The 20,968-nt window shown below is 41.2% G+C and overlaps 1 protein-coding gene across 4 annotated transcripts in view; it reads left to right on the forward strand.

Moving 5' to 3' along the window:
• CIB4 (calcium and integrin binding family member 4) overlaps positions 1-12,906 on the forward strand; it is a 95,748-nt gene extending 82,842 nt beyond the window's left edge. For all 4 annotated transcript variants that reach the window (XM_033939528.1, XM_033939526.1, XM_033939527.1 and 1 more), the window contains 2 exons: positions 2,944-3,032; positions 11,432-12,906. In XM_033939528.1, the coding sequence (XP_033795419.1) occupies positions 2,944-3,032; positions 11,432-11,453 (111 nt within the window). In that variant the 3' untranslated portion in view covers positions 11,454-12,906. The remainder of the gene's footprint in view (positions 1-2,943; positions 3,033-11,431) is intronic.
• The last annotated feature ends 8,062 nt before the right edge of the window (positions 12,907-20,968 follow it).

Consider the following 20,968-nt stretch of genomic DNA (forward strand, 5'->3'; position numbering starts at 1 on the left):
CTGGGAATTATTAAAAAAGGGATGGTTAACAAGACTAAGAATGTTATAATGCCCCTGTATCGTTCCATGGTATGACCTCATTTGGAGTATTGCATTCAATTCTGGTCTCCTTATTTCAAGAAAGATATAATGGCGCTAGAAAAGGTTCAAAGAAGAACGACCAACATGGTAAAGGGGATGGAACTCCTTTCGTATGAGGAAAGACTAAAACAGTTAGGGCTTTTCAGCTTGGAAAAGAGATATGATTGAAGTCTACAAAATCCTGAGTGGAGTAGAATGGGTACAAGTGGATCGATTTTTCACTCTGTCAAAAATTACAAACATTAGGGGACACTCAATGAAGTTACAGGGAAGTGTTCTTAAAACCAATAGGAGGAATTTTTTTTTTCATTCAGAGAATAGTTAAGCTCTGGAACACATTGCCAGAGGATGTGGTAAGAGCAGATAGCTTAGCTGGTTTTAAGAAAGGTTTGGACAAGTTCCTGGAGGAAAAGTTCATAGTCTGTTATTGAGAAAGACACGGGGAAAGCCACTGCTTGCCTTGTATTGGTATCATGGCATATTGCTACTCCTTGGGTTTTGGCCAGGTACTAGTGACCTGGATTGGCCACTGTGAGAACGGGCTACTGGGCTTGATGGAATATTGGTCTGACCCAGTAAGGCTATTCTTATGTACATTGTTTCATTACCAATAAAGATTCAAATCATACAGACAAGATATTTTTTAATTACACAGTATAGATACAAAAGTTGGACCATTATAAAGAAGGACGGAGCACTAAGGCATTTGAGTTATGGTGCTGGAGATGTATGTTTAGAATATCATGGGCAGCCAAGAAATCGAACAGATGGGTCCTGGAACCAAATAAAATCTGATTTTTCACTAGAAGCTTACATGACTAGACTGACTAGACTGGCCATATTATTCAAAAGGCAAAGTTTCTGGGAAAGGTAATTATATAGGGTTGGCCATGGAAAAGTAGCCCACCTCTAATACGGTGCCAGAAAGATGGTGTTCTCCCTGTGCGCAAGGGGTTATGGCCACCATATTCCCTAAACATGTCCATATGCAATTTTTATCTGTGGGGTAATTTAAAGCAGAAAGTGTACGCCAACATTTCACATATCCTGGATGAACTCAAGGAAAACATCACATACACTATCTGTAGCATCACTATTGAAGAGGTGCAAGCAGTTTCAGCCAACATGATCCGACATGCCCAAAGGTGCATAGACATGAACGCGGACCACTTTCACCATCTGTTGTAACTTGTGAGTAAGTGAATGAAAACAATCCACTTAATCGTTCATCTTGTCATACTATCATCAGAAGCGGGCTACTTTTCTGAGGCCCATCATGAACTAGGAAAGGCTAAAGGAAAAAGAGGTTGTGGAAGACTAGCAATAAGATGAATTTTTTTTTTTATAATTCTTTATTCATTTTTCTAATATTTCTATATTTAATATGTAAGATAAGGGTGGGGTGGGGGGAGGGTTTCTATTATATGAAAAATAAAAATTACTAAAGGGATTTCAGGATGGGAGAGGGAGGGTTATATTTACAACTATAAGTTATAATGATAAGATGTACAAGTGGTTAAATCTATGTTATTGTGTTGCAATTTTTGTACACTTGATGAAAGTTTTAAAATGAATAGAGAATTAAAAAAAAAAAAATAATATGAATTAATACAATCACAACAACAATGAATGCTCCATTAAAAGGCTCTGCACACAAATAGAAAACAGGTCATTCTGTAGAAAGTCAATTTATGGTCACCAGGAGTTGACCTTAACTTAATGGCAGTTAATCAGTCATTCAATACTGGTCTGTATCTTGTCAATGGCACTGAATTTCCAGTTTTTGAAAGATTACTACTACTTATCATTTCTATAGTGCTACTAGACATATGCAGTGCTGTAAACCCAGAAGTTATGCAGGTGCCAGATGGTATTTAGAGCCAGCACCTATATATCAAATTGGATAAAGCTAGGACTGAATATCTCCTGTGCTTGCATATCTTTCTGTTCTATCCCTATCTCTACCTTCAGACCACCCTGGCACTAACCAGAGAATACTGCAGCAGTCATACTGAAGCCTCTCCTGCCCATTTAAACCACATTGAATATCAATCCCTATGTGTGTGCACTGTACTTCAAGTCCATATCATGCTGTATATAGGAATAGGGACAATGAGGATCATACATATTGCATTGGCACTGATAAAAGTCATGCTAGTTTGAATTAAGGCCATCTCAATGTCCTATGTACATAATTAGGATTTACATATAGTTGAAGGCGTTAATAAGTTTTCTAAACTTCAAAAACTATTTACTCAATTTTACCACACTATTCTGTCGAGTGACACTATCCATCAATAAGGATTTCATATCATGCTTGTTCTCAGAGAAAACAAAATTACTTACATACAACGGGTGTCCTTTGAGGTCAGCAGAATATATCTTCACCTTACCTACCCACCTTCCCTGGGAGTTGGATTCCTTTGTATTTCAACTGATATTTGCTTGATATAAAATTGAGTGGGCTATGGACATCATCATAGGAACTCCCAAAATAGGTAATTGAACATGAAAAAAAGCTCTTGAAGCTTAAAGAACTATTTACTCATTTTTACTGCATTAGACTCTATCAGATGATACTACTAATCAATGAGAGCTTATGTTATGCTGCCCTTGGACAACACACATTATAGGTATTTAATATTGTTTTACTCAAGCATTAAAACTGTTGTTTCATGGGGGGTTTTGTTTTGTTTTTTGCATAATCCTCTACTTATGCATGTAAATTTTTTTTTAAATTATTAGCATGATCATATTTATTCATGTATTTCGAAGTAAGATAATTATTCAAGGAAATAAAGTTGCTTTAACTCTTTCTTTTGGTTTCTTATTTTTATTTTATTCCCTCTTACTTATATACAGGTGCTAGATGAAGCTGACCTAGATAATGACAGTATGCTGAGTTTTGAAGATTTTGAAATTGCCATGTCCAAAATCCCTGATTTCTTAAAGTAAGAACTGTTATACTTGTATTTTGAATCAAGGTTCTTGACTGGTTAATTAGAGGCATAAGTAGAACCCATTTTATAATGTTGGTAGGCTGGACCTTATAATAAATATACCATAAATATTTAGAAGCTGATCTGCTAAAGGGAAAAAATGTTTGAAAGATACCTCAGGCCATGGATCAAAATTATAAGAATAACAGCTATGATTGTTGCAGTTGTCTGGGTTTCGCTGCGTCTGGGTAGGTAAAACCAATGTTTCAGTAATCATGCTGTGGCTTTTTCAGAGAATGCTGTGAGATCTGCAGTTTGTCTTTGCATATAGTGGGTCCTCTAACCTGACTGGCTGGGGTTTGAGGTGATTAAGGAAGGAAAGTCTATTGGTCATTAATTTGAATTTTGGTGGGAAAGTCCATTATACATAATTTTAAATTCTGATGGGAAAGTCTGTTGGTCACATTTTTAAATTGTCAGAATAGAGGCTGGAAACTATGAGATGGAGGGAGAAAGTGTTAGTTCTTGACCCCAATCTTTTTTGCGCTAAATTTCTTTTGGATGAGCAGTTGCAATGCTTTGTTTATGGAGAGCCCTTTCTCTCCATTGAAGTTATTAAGGTATCTTGTTATCTCTGTTGCCTCTTTGAGTTTTCCTGGCCACCAGCAGTCTTCTTTCTCCAGGACTTTTGTGTTCTCAGATCTAACTGTTGTGGCGAGGTGAGGGGTCAGCGTAAGCCAAGCCCTGCTCTCAATACAGCCCCAGTTGAGCGGTAACTGGGATGATCCTAGGTAGGAATGCTACCCACAAACAGTAGTTCACACTTTTGTGCCAAAATAAAGAGTTATTGGCTCCCATTCAGGGACATTGCAACAAGACCAAAATTCACTAGAATACTTCCTTCAGCATGGCTCTGCTTATAAAGAATATCAGTTCCTCCACAAAAAGAAAAAGAAAAAAAAAACCCCAAACATATGCTTTCCAGTAATAATTCGTTAGTCATTTGAAAACAAAGTACATATGACAGCCTCCCAAGAATCCTCTTCTCTTTCACTTCTTAAGTTAACTGCAGCTGCCCAACTGGCTCAGGACTTTAAGATCATCTCATACCATGGCTTCTGCCACTAGTGTTTTTAGTGGCTGTAATAAACAGTTCAGTTCAGGCTAATGCTGGAGCCTCTTAGCTTCAGGCTCGGAGCATGCCTTATCCTGGCCACTACTATGGCTTATGGACCCCGTAGTATACTACCATTTCATTAAGGTGAAGGACACCTCTGTGCTCTGCTTCACATTCTCATATTGCCATGAATTGAGCTTAATCATTAACCAGTATTACTGATTCAGCTCTTCACTGAGTCTCTAAATATCATTCCTGGCTCAATGGAAGGGGCAAGCTTCCCTGACATATATCCCCTCTTTAAGGGTTAAGACCCCTGAATGAGCTGGGATTCAGTAGATGGGTTTTCAAATCACTTAAACAAACAATGCTATTTATTTTATTTATTTATTTTAAAAATTTATTTATTGCCTGGAGTCTCAGCGGTTTTCAAAATAACATACATAAAAATAACACATACATAACATTACACAATAATTCAAAGCAACTCAAGAAGTGGAACCTAAAAACTCCTTGGTATCATCCTTCACTTTCATTACAGTTAGATGAAGAACAAAATCCTAGGGAGCAATTCACAGATCTACGACGACGAAAAGCTTAGATTTAAGCAGTCTTCTTAGAACACAGTAATATAAAATCCTGCTTAGAAATTCACATATATGCATCGACAAAAAGCTTTGTTTTAAGCAATCTCTTAAAGCTAAGACGATCTGAACATAGTCTTAATTGACCTCAAAATTTATTCCATAGAGAAACACCCATGCATGAAAACATTTTTAGTTGTATGGCCTCACTGTGCTAGGACAGAGAAGGATTAAGAGTTCCCCTCCCCCTTCACTATGAAGTACTACTTTTCAATAGTGTGGTTTTAAATGATGTGAACTTTACTTTCACACACATACAGCCAAACAACCTCACAGACTTTGGGATTTTCAGTTCCCTGCTTCCCAAATCATTTCTTCACTTAATTGAGAAACTTCAGACACACTCATTCCTGTCAATGAACATTCCTGATTCAGCTATGCTCCCCTCAGGTTCAGATAACACTTCATGCTCTAAGCTATTAAATGACTAGCTTAAACTCTGATAAGATTTATCTGCCATTCTGCTGAGTGCCTGGGATCAGTTCCTCTCCTTGTAGTCACATAGTGAAGTGTGCCATGCCTGGGATTCTCTCTGCAACTGGAGGTGCTCTCTAGCTGTGAATCAGCAAGCTGTTTAACTCCAACACCTGGTGTAGCAGTAGCACTCATTGGCTGGCCAAAAGATTGCCTAATTGACTTCCCCACTGCCTGCTCTATTGTGTTTACCCCACCACCTCTGTGTGCTGTGCTAGCAGCAGTGGGTGTAAAATCTGTCCATGGATACTGGCTAGCTGTGTGTTTATTTAAGGGCAAATTCTGGTCTCCTTATCTCAAGAAAGATATAGCGGCAGTAGAAAAAGCTTAAAGAAGAGCAACCAAGATGATAAAGGGGATGGAACGCCTCTTGTATGAGGAAAGACTAAAAAGGTTATGGCTCTTCAGCCTGGAAAAGAGATGGCTGAGGGGAGATATGATTGAAGTCTACAAAATCTTGAGTAGAGTACAACGGGTACAGGTGGGTCAATTTTTCACACCATCAAAAATTACAAAAACTAGGATACACTTGAAATTATAGGAAAATACTTTTAAAACCAATAGGAGGAAATATTTTTTCACTCAGAGAATATTTAAGTTTTGGAACGCATTGCCAGAGGTTATGGTAAGAGCAGATAGCATAACTGGTTTTAAGAAAGATGTGGACAATTTTCTGGAGGAAAAGTCCAGTCTTATTATTATTTTTTTTTTTAAATAATCTTTATTCATTTTAAAACACTTTCAATAAGTGGAAACAACATAAGATTATACATTTAACACTTTAGATATCACTTATAATTTTACAAGATTCATACAGATCATTACCCTCCCCCACCCATCCTAATCTTTATCATTAAAGTAATTATAAAATTGTATCATATGTTCAGAGATATATTATACATATTTTAAACATAAGTTATACATATGATTAATCAGACTTATTTATCAAACCTCCTTCCCTCCTATTATCATCTGTATAAATAATCAATTAAAAGACCTTATAATCTTCCCCACCCCCCTCCCTGGATGTGCATTTTATCTAACAACGAAAATCATAACTATAATAATTCTACAAAAGATGACAATGGGCCCCAAATTAATTTAAAGTTTTTTATATTGTCTAACAAATCAGCGTTCATTTTCTCATATTTGTAAATTAGACATAAACTTGCCCACCAGAATGTAAAGTTGAGACTATCCCAGTTTTTCCAGTTTCGTGTAATCATTTGTATAGCTGTACTAGTCATAATTAATAAGAGACATCTTTTATATTTATCTAGGGGATCCTTGATATGTAAAATGGTACCACAAATTACTATTTCATAAGTTAACGGAATCTCAGATTCTAAAATATTATTAATATGTCCCCAAATTGATTTCCAGAAAATCAGTATCTAAGGGCAAGTCCAGTCTGTTGAAAATGCTTGGTAATAACTTTGAAAATTAATAAAAATATATTAATAAAAAAAAAAATGTTGAAGAGCACGGGTTCAATCACTGAGCCCTGCGGCACCCCACTGGTGATGGTCTTCTAGTCCAAGTATTGTCCATTTACTCCCACTCTCTGTTTCCTATGCTCCAGTCAGTTTCTAATCCACGTGAGTATTTCACCCTCGATTCCATGGCTTGCAATTTTCCGAAGTAGTCGTTCATGTGGAACCTTGTCGAATGCCTTCTGAAAATCCAGAAATACAATGTTGACCGGGTCGCCCTTGTCTATCTGCATGTTCACTCCCTCAAAGAAGTGCAGCAAGTTTATTTAAAATTTCTTATACCACCTATTCAGACTTCTAGGCAGTATACATTATTAGTAAAAACATATAGGGGCTCATAATAAAAAAAAAAAAAACGTCTAAAAAGTGGCCTAATAGTGGTCAAATAGAGCAGCATTAAATTACACAAAGGGAGTTACAGCCTTGATAAAACCGTTTAGAAACATAGAAACATAGAAATAGACGGCAGATAAGGTCCACGGCCCATCAAGTCTGCCCACTCCAGTGACCCTCCCTATCTATCTTTGCGGATAGATCCCACATGTCTATCCCATCTGGCCTTAAAATCTGGCACACTGCTGGCCTCAATAACCTGAAGTGGAAGACTATTCCAGCGATCAACCACCCTTTCAGTGAAGAAGAACTTCCTAGTGTCACTGTGCAGTTTCCCGCCCCTGATTTTCCACGAATGCCCCCTTGTTGCCGCGGGACCCTTGAAGAAGAAGATGTCTTCTTCCACCTCGATGCGGCCCGTGAGATACTTGAATGTCTCAATCATATTTCCCCTCTCTCGACGTTCCTCGAGTGAGTAGAGCTGCAATTTCCCTAACCGCTCCTCGTACGGGAGCTCCTTGAGTCCCGAGACCATTCTGGTGGCCATTCTCTGGACCGATTCCAGTCTCAGCACATCCTTGCGGTAATGCGGCCTCCAGAATTGCACACAGTACTCCAGGTGCGGTCTCACCATGGATCTATACAGTGGCATAATGACTTCAGGTTTACGGCTGACGAAACTCCTGCGTATGAAACCTATGTTTTGCCTTGCTTTGGATGAAGCTTGCTCCACTTGGTTTGCAGCCTTCATGTCTTCCCTGACAATCACCCCAAGTCTCTTTTTGCTTCAGTTCTTGTCAGAATCTTGCCATTTAGGGTGTAAATCTTGCATGGATTTTGGCTTCCCAGGTGTATGACTTTGCATTTTTTGGCATTAAAGCTGAGTTGCCAGGACCTAGACCAGTGCTCCAGCAGAAGTAAGTCATGCACCATATCGTCTGCCATTGCTTTTTTGTCTGTTGTGCTTTTGCTCACTACATTGCTCAGTTTGGCATCATCGGCGAATAATGTTATTCTACCTCGGAGCCCTTCTATCAAGTCTCTTATATAGATGTTGAACAAGATCGGGCCCAGGACGGAGCCTTGTGGCACTCCACTTATCACCTCTGACATTTCGGAGGGGGTGCCATTCACCACCACCCTCTGAAGCCTACCCCCAAGCCAGTTCCCAACCCATTTGGTTAATGTGTCGCCCAAACCTAAAGAACTCATCTTGCTCAGCAACCTGCGGTGTGGCACGCTATCAAATGCTTTGCTGAAATCCAGGTAGACGATGTACAGGGACTCACCAACATCCAGCTTCCTCGTCACCCAGTCAAAGAGGCTGATCAGATTGGATTGGCAGGATCTCCCCTTAGTGAATCCATGTTGGCGGGGATCCTGTAGATTCTCCTCGTCCACGATCCTATCCAATTGGCGTTTGATTAGGGTTTCCATTAGTTTGCTCACTATTGAAGTGAGACTCACTGGTCTGTAGTTTGCCATCTCTATCCTGGAGCCTTTCTTGTGTAGTGGAATGACGTTAGCCGTCTTCCAGTCCATCGGGACGTTACCTGTACTAAGGGAGAGATTGAAGAGCGCGGATAGCGGTTCCGCCAAGACATCACCCAACTCCCTGAGTACCCTAGGGTGTAGGTTGTCAGGCCCCATTGCCTTGTTGACCTTGATTTTTGACAGCTCGCAGTAGACACTGCTGGGTGTAAATTTGAAATTACTAAACGGGTGTACTGATTTAATCCTTGTCTGTGGCTGAGGGCCGATTCCCGGTGCCTCGCGGGTGAAGACTGAACAGAAGTATTCATTTAACAGTTGGGCTTTTTCCGAGTCTGTCTCTACATAGTCTCCGTCTGGTTTTCTGAGTCGTACTATCCCGCCCGAGTTCTTTTTTCTGTCACTGATATACCTGAAGAAGGATTTATCTCCCTTCTGGATGTTCCTTGCTAGAGACTCCTCCATGCGGAATTTGGCCTCCCTAACTGCTGCTTTGACGGCTCTTGGCTTGGTCAGATAATCTACTCTGGAGTCCTGTGTCCCTGATTGTTTGTAAGAGATGAATGCTTTTTTCTTCTCTTTGATGAGGTCTGAGATCTCCGTAGAGAACCACTGTGGCTTGTTGTTCCTACTCCGTTTGCTTCCTGTATGGTGGTTTTCAAAGTTGACCACATTTCCTCCACGCTGTTGGTGTCTGCTTGGATTTGTAGCGCCTGGTGAACGAAGTCTCCCATGTCTTGGAAGTTTGTGTCCTTGAACTTGAGAACCTTGGTCAGTGTGGTAGATTTCGTGAAACCTTTCCTGAGATTGAACCATATCATATTGTGGTCACTGGAGGCCAAAGTTTCACCCACCGAGACCTCTGTGATACTTTCTCCATTGGTAAGTACCAGGTCCAAAATTGCTTGATCCCTTGTTGGCTCAAATACCAGTTGCCTGAGTCCTGCTCCATGCAAAGAGTTTAATAGCTTCCTGCTGCTGCCGGAAGCAGAGGAAAGCGTGACCCAATCCACATCGGGCATGTTGAAGTCACCTACCAATACTGTGTCCCCCCGCAAGGTGATATTCTCTATATCTCCGATTAATTCCATATCTAGGTCTTCTTGATGTCTTGGGGGTCTGTATACTACGCCAGGCATTTGTCCTTCCCTCTGGCCAAATTTACCCAAAGGGATTCCCCAGTGTACTGTACATCTGTGATTCTGGTGACCTTAATGTCATTTTTAGTATATAATGCTACCCCACCTCCCATTTTGCCCTCCCTGTCCCGGCGAAGCAAGTTGTAACCTGGTATGACTATGTCCCACCCGTGGGAGTCTGTGAAACATGTTGGCTAAGTTACCCCTCAACAGACGACCACACATCAAATAAGTCACTAATCACTTTAATATAAACATAAGTAGAACTATTTATTTGTTTATATCACATAACTTATATGGAGAGAGCTATGCTTTAATAATTGTCCCAATGAGGAGGCAGCACTTAAAACCTAAGACAATGAATTTATATGAGTCTCAGGTGGTGTTTCTGAGGCCATTATAAACAACGCATATTGAACGTAAGACATCTGAATGAGAACAAGTGGATCAAGTGTCAAATACACTCCAAAATGACGGTCATTCCCCTTCCCACTACATTCTGGGATGCACCAGGGAAGGGCCTAAGGCCCTGATTAGCTCAGATGTCTAAGGCCTCTTGGCCAACCGGAGTCTTAGATCTCCTTCCCAGTACATCCTGTGATGCAGTGGGAATGGCCTAAGATTCTAGTTAGTCCAGGTACCAAAGACCCCTCCTGTGGTATCTGTGCCAATCAGAGCCTTAGGCCCCTCCCCGGTGTATCCCAGAATGCACAGGAAAGGGAAAGGCCCACCATTTTGGAGTGACAGGAAAGTCGACCATTCAATTGAAACGTACGGGGAGGGGGGGAGTTTGAGGGTAGAGTTAAGAGTGCTGTGTGGGGGGGTCTGAGCCTTGGAGGGGTGTTGGGGTGGTTTGAATTTTGGAGATGGCAGCAGGAGGGAATGGGAATCTCTCCTGCCCGGTTTGCCTCAGGAGGTGGGTGGCAGCTCTGGGGCAGGAGGGAGTAGGCATCACTCCTGCCCAGCTTGATTTGGAAGGGGAGGCTCTGGGGCAAGAGAGAGTGGACATATCTCCTACCGGCCGAGTTCATGTGTGGCTTTGGGGGTTCCCTGCCACAGCTGCTCATCTGATCACAGCAGGATTCCCTTGCTGCAATCAGCTGATGGCAAGGGATCAGGCACAATTCCTTAACTGGCACCTGTCACATAGGTGTCAGTTAGAGAATCAGGCTGGTTAGGCGGGGTTGGGAACCTGTCCCTTAGAGCAGATGTGATTCTGTATAGGACGCCAGTGTGCAATTCTCAGCCGCTTCTTAGGCAGCTGTAGAAACTGGCGTCCTATACAAAATTTCTCCATGTGCTGCGTTCCTCAGTGCCTATCCCCCTCTTTTACTAAGGTGCATTTGCTCTTTTAGCGCATGCTAAACGCTAACGCAACCATTATAAGTCTATGGATGCATTAGCGTTTGGCACATTAAAATGGTTAAAGCACCTTAGTAAAAGGACCTGTATGTTTTAGGTGCCATTTATAGAATCAGGTGCTGAAATGTTCTCAACTCAACCAACCAACTTCCTAAATTTTGAGCATTATTTTGCCACTGTACCTGAAAAGAGTGTTATTTTATTTCATTAAATGCCAATATGCAGGAACAAAATTCTCTGTTTTGACATTGTTTCAGATTGTTGATTGAATCATATCCATGTACCACAATTTTACCTGTTTGTATAGCTTGGCTAGTAGATATTGCAAGAAGTATCTAACTGCAAATATTTTTTCTAGTTCCTTTAGAATTAATTTCTGAATAAATGATGAAAAAGGAAGAGACTTCACTTTATACCTGAAACATTTCTGTCTGCAGCACCATACAAAGGCAATGACTGAAGCCTATAAATCATTTAAAGAGTTTACCTCAAAATTCACAGAGCTTTGTTTCTAAGAAAAAGTGACGGAACAATAACGTTATATTTCAAATTACAAAAGGATTTTTAAAAAGTATGATTACATGGACCTGAGATGTGTAAATGCCCCATATTCAGCTACACACTGTTCTATAAAATGGCATCTAAATGTGACAGCATGTAGTTTGAGGGTGGGTTTACAAATGTGTGGAGCATGGCAGGGCACAAAGAATAGTACAATTTATACATATTCTTTAAAGAATCTAAGTATAAACATTTGCATCACTCTATGGCTTGTGTAGTAGTTGTGTCTAAATTATATACATATGCATATTTTACCTATTAAGCTTATATTTTATAAAGGAAAAGTAGGTGTCTTCTTTGCTTTATAGAATTTGCTCCAGACAGGCACCCTTTCTAGAATTACCCTCCAAATGCAGAAATTGGTGTTTAATGCATGCTAAAAATATGTTGTCACATTAAGTACAATGTGGTCCAGTTACTGAGTTCTGTTACATGTAAATTCATTTAAAGCAGCTGATTAACATGGCATCAGAATAGTGCAAAAATTTCACAAGTACCCCTACTATAAGAAAGTTGATTACATCTTAAAATGTTAACGTTTCCTGAGAGCATCATCAGTCTAAGGTGCCTAATGGTGAGGTCTATAGAATTCCTTTTCCTCTTCTACCCCAAAGAAAAAAAACATGGTAGCCTATGGAGGCCTCAGCTGCCTTTTCACCCATCCAGCATATACATATTTCTAAGTAAGCCCCATGATTAAAACCTACCCTAGGCTATTTCATAACCCACATGAAAAGGCAGAATCCAACTTCCTAATTTTATCCCATTTTTTTCTGTATGTGAAAAAGTTTTTTCAATTTGTATACTGTTGCTATTGTTTAATTTAGTTACTATGTTTTAAAAATAAAGTGATGATTTTCTCCAGGTTAAAAGTAATACTGAAAACAAACTTGTCAAATTTGTAAGAAATGATTCTTGATCCAAAAATTTATTCTGACTGCCACTATCAAATGAGGAAAGAAGTGACATCTTTTCCATTTCTTGTGGGAAATTATTTAAACAAAGGTTATTGGAAGCACATATTTTAGTTATAAAACTTTGATTAGCATAGTTACTATGTTTCACAAAAATATATAATTCACCCTACTGTGGTACTTTTTATGGAATCATTTATTGCTTCCTTAGGGTAGGAGAACTACAAAATACTACAAAGTATTTATTGGATTAAGTTGCTTGTATTGGTATATTATAAATGTTGTTTTCAAAAAATTAACTTCTTTTGCTTATTTTATGTAAAAAGTTTTAAAGCAATAAAAGAAAACTGAAAAATAATAATCATATTCTTGTATTCAGTACTTTCTTGGTTGATCCTCTTTTCACCTAATTTCTCCATGTCAGTTGATTACAGTAAACACATAAAATCACAACATAAAATATATATACAAATTAATACCCATCCTCTTTCTTCCAATCACCAGTGTTTGCTATGTGATATAAAACTTTCTAGCTTGCTAGAAGACTGAAAAGAGAGCTCATTTCACAGGAACCCCTTATTCCACATATGGAACTGCATCTTAGAAAGGATCTCCAACCAGGAACATCAAAAATGGATGTCCATGTCATATATTTTAGAACAGAATGCAGCTTGTTCTACTAGAACACTTGGGCATCAAGTTATAGAATATCACCTAAATGCACTCACAAATGTACTTGATACTTCACTCCTATTTTGCCCACTTTATCCCTAAAATTGGATTCAGAGTGGGTTAGCAATACAAGAAAAGGATACATAAATCCTGAATTACAATAATAATGATATTCAGCTATGAGACTGCTATGAAATCACAAAATTTTGAAAAATATGTTTTCAACTATTTTGAAAGTGAGATAAACATAATTTACCCACCCTTTACCAAACCACAGTAGAGGTTTCTATCATGGTCTGGAGCGCTAAATGCTTATCAAAGGACAAAAGAAGAGCAGATGATCCAGTGTCCCTATATCGAGATGGCAGTGCCAGCATCTATTTGACTTAGAACTATCTAATTTTTGTAATCTAACAAGGGTTCCCTGATTGGTGTAACTTAAAAACTCAGTATAGCTTACCAGGTCTGTGCTTCCAGATAGATTTCCTGGGGCATCAGGCAGCCAAGTGGTATAAATTAATTTCTGAATTTTTGAATAAGAAACCAAAAACTAGACTTAAAGACATTTGGAGCATTGAGACAAAGCAGCAAATTTCTGCATCTCAATGGCCACGAATTTGAACTTGGAGGATGAGATGTACATTGTCAGCATCTATGAGACAAACATGTTTTTTGTTGTTGCATAGAAGTTTTTGGATTATAACAAAAAGAGAATTTGACTCATTTAGAGCAAGTTCAGAGAGCTTTATTGGTTATCATTCCAAATAAGAATAGCATTTAAAACTTGTTTTATTTTAAAGATTTTTAAACTAATATATTTTCTAATTAGATCTTATTCAAGTCAAATGTTTCATAGACTAGATATAGCTGCACTTTCATTTAAAGGAATTAGACTAAAAAAATATCTCGTAAACTTATCAGTCTGTGCATATTTTGGATGCTCTACAGTACCTCAAGTCATTGAAAAATCAATCTTCATATATGCTCTTTCAGAAAGGTCTGAAGACATATTTATTTGAGAAGTTTATGAGATGAAATTGGATGCTTTCTTAATTGCCTATGCCATAAAAGTATAGAAAATGGCTATCATGCCCCTCAAATGTTGCTTTTGTGACCAGGGTATTGATATTTTAAAATTTACTTTTTTTGGCCTCTCTTTATTGAAAGCTCATCCAGGAGCACCAAAGCTGTGTTGCTCCATAATGGGAGCAAATACCTATCTCTTCCATTGGCTCACTCTGTGCATCTCAAAAAGGATTGCAACAGCATGAAGACCTTACTAGTCACTTGAAGTATAATGAGTATGGTTGGGAGGTTATCAGACTTCAAAATGATGGCATTCCTAATGGGTCTCCATGGTAATTTTACCAAGTTTCCCTGCTTTCTCTGTCTTTGAGATAGCAGAGACACAAAGGCGCACTACCAAAGGTGAGACTGGTCATAGCAGACCAAGTGCTTTGTAGGGAGAAACAATGTCAAATGAGAAGCACTGGTGGACCCTGTGAAAGTGCTAATGCCACCACTGCACATCAAACTGGGCCTAATGAAACAATTTGTCAGAGCTCTAGATAATCTTCAAGTACCTTCAAGATATTTTCCCTAATCTGTCTTAGGGCAAGGTCAAAGCTAGTGTCTTTGTTGTTCCACAAATAAAGAAATTCCTGGAGTACAAGTAATTTCCTAAGAAGCTAACTAGAAAGGAGAAAGCAGCTTGGAACAGCTTTGTCACAGTGGTGTAGGGCTGTAGGATGACTCTCAAAGTCCATGTCTTTGTCCATGTCCTTGATGTTCGTCTTGAAACATTCAAGGAGAACATGGGAGTGTCAACCCAGCCTTACATTGCTAGCTGTCAGCATTTTCTTTTGGACTAATCTCAGCAGAGGCTTATGGGACATTATATCAATCTGACTCTGGAATGTTGATGCAGATAGAACCTAAATGCTCCTGCACATAATTCACATGCATTAAACATCCAGCCAGACTGGATTGTTTATCAAGAAGATATGCTACTTGAATGGGACAAAAAAGCCAGTCACACTAATTCCATCATTCCTGCAAGTGTCACACCTTCTTTATCAATTAAGCTAACCATTGTTTCAAACAGTTTACAAATTATGAACAGAAATATAAGAACATAAGAATTGCCGCTGCTGAGCCAGACCAATGGTCCATCCTGCCCAGCAGTCCACTCACGCGGCATCCCCAAGGTCAAGACCAGTGCTCCAAATGAGTCCAGTCTCACCAGTTTAGCATGAACTAAACTAAACTAAACCTTAAGTTTATATACCGCATCATCTCCATGGATGTGGAGCTCGGCACGGTTTACAAGAACTATGAACTTGGTCAACTTTGTCTTGAAACCCTGGAGGGTGTTTTCCCCTGTAACAGACTCCGGAAGAGCGTTCCAGTTTTCTACCACTCTCTGGGTGAAGAAGAATTTCCTTACATTTGTATGGAATCTATCCCCTTTCAACTTTAGAGTGTCCTCTCATTCTCCCTACCTTGGAGAGGGTGAACAGTCTATTCCCTTCAGTATTTTGAATGTTTCGATCATGTCCCCTTGCAGTCTCCTCTTGTCAAGTGAGAAGAGGCCCAGCTTCTCCAATCTCTCACTGTACGGCAACTCCTTCATCCCCTTAACCATTTTAGTCGCTCTTCTCTGGACCTTTTCGAGTAGTACTATATTCTTCTTCATGTACGGCGACCAGTGCTGGATGCAGTACTCCAGGTGAGGCCGCACCATGGCCTGGTACAATAGATCCTATTTTTAGAATAAGATCAGTGGCGTACCTAGGGGGGGGCGTGGGGGGGCGGGCCGCCCCGGGTACCAGCCCTAAGGGGGTGTTCCCGGCCTTGCCGTTCAGTCCCCCGCCACCCCCGAAGGACCGCTCGCCCCACTGACCTTCCTGCACCACCTGTGAAGCAGCCCGCAGCAGGATCGCGAAGTCAGCGTCAGCATCCCTGCGCTGCTTCCTGCGCCGCGATCCCGCCCCTCCTCTGACGTCAGAGGAGGGGCGGGACCGTGGCGCAGGAAGCAGCGCAGGGATCGCTGACGCTGACTTCGCGATCCTGCTGCGGCTGTTCAGAGGTGGTGCGGGGAGGCCAGGGGGGCGAGCGGTCCTTCGGGGTGGGTCGGGGCATCAGGCCTTCAGGGTGGGGCGGGCGGGCAGGCAAGCAGGCTTTCAAGGGGGAGGTGGTGACAGGCAGGCAGGCAGGCCTTCAAGGGGGGACAGGCCTTCGGGGGGGGGGGCAGACCTTCAAGGGGTGCAGGCCTTCAAGGGGGGCAGGCAGGCCTTCAGGGGGGTGCAGGCCTTCGGGGGGGGGTGTAGGCCTTTGGGGGGGTGCAGACCTTCAAGGGGGTGCAGGCCTTCAAGGGGGGGAACAGGCCTTCAAGGGGGGAAAGGCAGGCAGGCCTTCAAGGGGGGGACAGGCCTACAAGGGGGGGGGGGACAGGCCTACAAGGGGGGGGACAGGCCTACAAGGGGGGGGACAGGCCTTCAAGGGGGGGTGCAGGCCTTCAAGGGGGGTGCAGGCCTTCAAGGGGGAGACAGGCCTTCAAGGGGGGGAAAGGCAGGCAGGCAGGCCTTAAAGGGGGGACAGGCCTACAAGGGGGGGACAGGCCTACAAGGGGGTGGGACAGGCCTTCAAGGGGGGGGCAGGCCTTCGGGGGGGTGCAGACCTTCAAGGGAGTGCAGGCCTTCGGGGGGGGGGGGTGCAGTCCTTCAAGGGGGTGCAGGCCTTCAAGGGGGGGAAAGGCAGGCAGGCAGGCCTTCAAGGGGGGGGACAGGCCTACAAGGGGGGGGGACAGGCCTACAAGGGGGGGGACAGGCCTTCAAGGGGGGGTGCAGGCCTTCAAGGGGGGTGCAGGCCTTCAAGGTGGGACAGGCAGACCTTTAAGGGGGGACAAGCCTTTGGGGGGGGACCATGATTTAGAAGTACACGGAGGGAAGGGGGTGTTCAAAGAGACATGCATATGCCAAACTTTGGGGGGGGGGAAGAAATAATGGGTCTGAAAATAGAGGAGAGGGAGAGAGATGATGGACCATGGGATTTAGGGAGGGAAGGAACAGAAAGGGAGAGAAATTGGACACAAGGGATGGTGTGGAGGAGGGATAGAGATACTGGATAGGAGGGTAATTAGGAAAAGAAACGGAGAGATGGTGGACTCTGGGATGGTGGGGAAGGAGGGAGAGATGCCGGATGAAAGGGTATTTAAGAAAAGGTGCATCTGTGGAGGGAGATGAAAAAAAGGAAAGATACCAGACTTCCTGGGAAGGGTAGGGAAATGGAAAGGGAGGACAGAGTTGGCAGATGGATGGTTAGCATGCAGAAAGAAGGAGACCCTGGCAAGCAAGTTATCAGAAGAAAACCAGAGCCTTGGACCAACAAGATTTGAAATATAACCAGACAACAAAAGGTAGAAAAATTAATTTTATTTTCTGTTTTGTGATTATAACATGTCAGATTTGAAATGTGTATCCTGCCAGAGCTGGTGTTGGACTGCAAACGTGAGCTAGGGTTTAACAGAAAGAGGAAAAGTCCTTTTTGTTTCTTTATTTTATTTACACCACAGCGCCAGTGTGGTTAGGAGAAGCCAAAGGGGGTGAAAAAGCTATAAAACCCACCAGGAGTTTTGAAAAAAATCACCCAACTGGGCAGGAAAATCGAATTGAAAAACCAATTCAATAGGGCTGAATCGAATCAAAAATTTTTTTTCCTGTATCTGGCAGCATTAGTTTGCGCTACTGTCTTAGACTTTAGGACCTGGGATTGGGGAGAGATGGCATCCTCAGTACTTTATAATGCAAGTGAAACGAGAATTTGGTCAGACTTTTGAAGGGTCTGCAGAAAAAAAATATTGTATAGGCCGGGGACATGAGGCAGCAGGAAATGGGAACTTTTCTTCCTTCTATTTTTGTGAATGGAAAGGCTGAGGATGTCAGAGAGGTCAGTTAAAATATGTGCTTTATAAGAAAATATAATAATGTGTTTTATAAAGTTTATAGCATAGCTGGCCTACCCAGTGAGGTGTTCCTAGTGGTGATGGTGGCAGCGTGTCAATGTGTTGAGAGGAAGAGGTGGTCTGGGAAATTCTGCTGAGCAAACTCCGGGCCCATTTCCACCCCCCAGTTAGTCCACTCCACTCAACTGATTCACACACTGAGTGGGTCTTTGGGTGTTGTTTTGGGATCTCTTCCAGTGGTTTATCTCCTTCTGGTCCAAGGAAGGAAACTTTGTTATCCTTAGCATTGATCTACAGAATATGTTTGTAACAGCGCTGCTTGTGTGGCATTAGGCTATGTAGTGATCGAAAGAAAAAAACAGACCTTTGCACATTTTTGCACTATATGGTGGGTGTATGAGGAGATTCACATTTCCTGCACAGCTAAGTCCATGTGAAGTTACCTTGTGCTGTATTTGACATCTAGCAAGGTCTCTGTTTGAAAGGAAAGATCTAAACTTAAAAATGAAGTGGCCAGAAGTTATGGTAAAAGCAGATAGTGTAGCTGGTTTTAAGAAAGATTTGGACAAATTCCTGGAGGAAAAGTCCATAATCTGTTATTAAGACATGGGGGAAGTGTCTGCTTGCCCTGGATCGGTAGCATGGAATGTTGCTACTCTTTGGGTTTTGACCAGGTATTAGTGTCCTGGATTGGCTACCATGAGAATGGGCTACTGGGCATGATGGACCATTGGTCTGACCCAGTTAGGCTATTCTTATGTTATGTTCTCATCTGTAGGGGCCTTTGTTTTCACTTCTTATTTTAATGTATTTTTTTTCTGGGAACTTATCAGTGTTTTTTATAATGGGAACAAAAATGGAAGAGAATTAATGTGTGTGGAATGGGGGGTAACTAATTTCTTCAGCTAAATAATTCAATCCACTTCAAACAGACATAGGAGAACTTGTGCACCATTCACACACCCTCCAACCAAAAACGTCAAAAGAAAAAAACTGTTCGACAACCTCCTAGCCATTCGAGCTGCAACACTCGACCCCCAACTCTACAACCAATTGATATCAACCACAGACTGCAAAACCTTCAAAAAGAAATAAAAACCCTTCTATTCAAAAAACACATAAAACCGAACTAACACAATCAGAACTGTCCCAAGCATCACCTGCAACTACTCCATATGTACTTCTAATGTCATGACAATTTAGACATAATTTATGTTATGTTATGTTTGGAATAATGGTTACATATATGAGGTTCAATAAAAGAAAATTTTCACTGCCTGTTTCTATTCTGACCATTTATTCCATTTCATGGTTATTGCAAAAAAAAAAAAAAAATTTTTTTACATGGGGGGGGGGTGTCAAAAAATGATGGGCCCCGGGTGCCACATACCCTAGGTACGCCACTGAATAAGATTCCAACCTATAAAAGCCTTCTCAGGGTCTGCAACACCTTTCTCTCTCTCTCTCTGGACCCTGGTTTAAGCCTCTCTCTCTCTCTCTCTCTGGACCCTGGTTTAACCCTCTCTCTCTCTCTCTCTTTTTGCCCTCACACAGAGGCTGTCTCTAAATCCACTCTGTATTTGTAAAGCTTCTTTCTTTCTCTTTCTGTACATTTATAACCCAGCATATGCTTGATGTATCTTTCTTAAACATTGCCTTTCTGTAATATTAAGCCTATTTCTGCACAATATATTCTTTATGCAATCACTTCTGGTTGTCATTGTCATTGAATTCACTTTCTAATGAACCTTCAATGAGGGTATTGAACCTGGGACCTGGTGGATTATAAGGCTGCCACCTTACCTCATTGGGGGCATGTCTATTGCAACATCACCCCATCCAAAACCTTACAGGGAGCAAACTTAGAGGAGCAAGGTGATTGCTTCCACCAGAATATACTGGACTTTGAACACCACTATCAAGGTCAATATAATGAGAACATGATGGGAGACTACACCTGGGGACTGATTTGTGAAAGTGACTTACACTATAATCACAAATCTAGAAAAACTACTCACTTCTAAATCTTCTGTGGTCATCTTTGTATAACTTCAATATAAATACATGTTAATTATGATTCATATGTTGCTTTTTGTGACTTTATAAGAATGAAAAGATGAAAATTCAGCATTTTCTCATTTTAAGTAGGTAAATTGCAAAATTTGACTATGCTAGTCACAAAAGCAAAGCTTTATGGAAATAACAGACATTTTCTATACATTTTAGACATAAGCAATTAAGAAATTACACTTACTGCCCAAGAACAAAAATCATGTTACATGAAGGGCCATATTTATAGGACGTCTAAGTCCGAATTTGGACTTTTCCCGAAGACATCCAAAGTCGGAAGTGGAGAAGCATTCATTTTTGAAAAGGATGTCCAAATAATTTTTTTTTTTTTTAAATCACCTATTTGAACATCTTGGCCACCAAAACATCTAGACCGCCAGGACATCTAATTTGGGGGGTCTTTTACTAAGGCATACTAGCCGATTTAGCACGAGCTAAATGCTAACGCGTCCATAGAATATAATGGGTGCATTAGCATTTAGTGCACTTTAAATCAGCTAGCGCACCTTAGTAAAAGACTCCCTTTATATGCCATTTTCAACCAAAACGTCTAAGTTAGAAATTTACAAATCAGCATCATTTAGACACAAGAGGGGTCACCATTCTAATGGACTAGCCACATAGACAAGCCAACAGAGCAGTGGGGCACCTTAGAGGGCACTGCTGTGAACTTCACATAAAGGGTTCCAGATGTACATCTCTCCATATACCGCTT

The sequence above is a fragment of the Geotrypetes seraphini genome, chromosome 3, assembly GCF_902459505.1.
Source record: "Geotrypetes seraphini chromosome 3, aGeoSer1.1, whole genome shotgun sequence".
NCBI classification, from domain to species: Eukaryota; Metazoa; Chordata; class Amphibia; order Gymnophiona; family Dermophiidae; genus Geotrypetes; species Geotrypetes seraphini.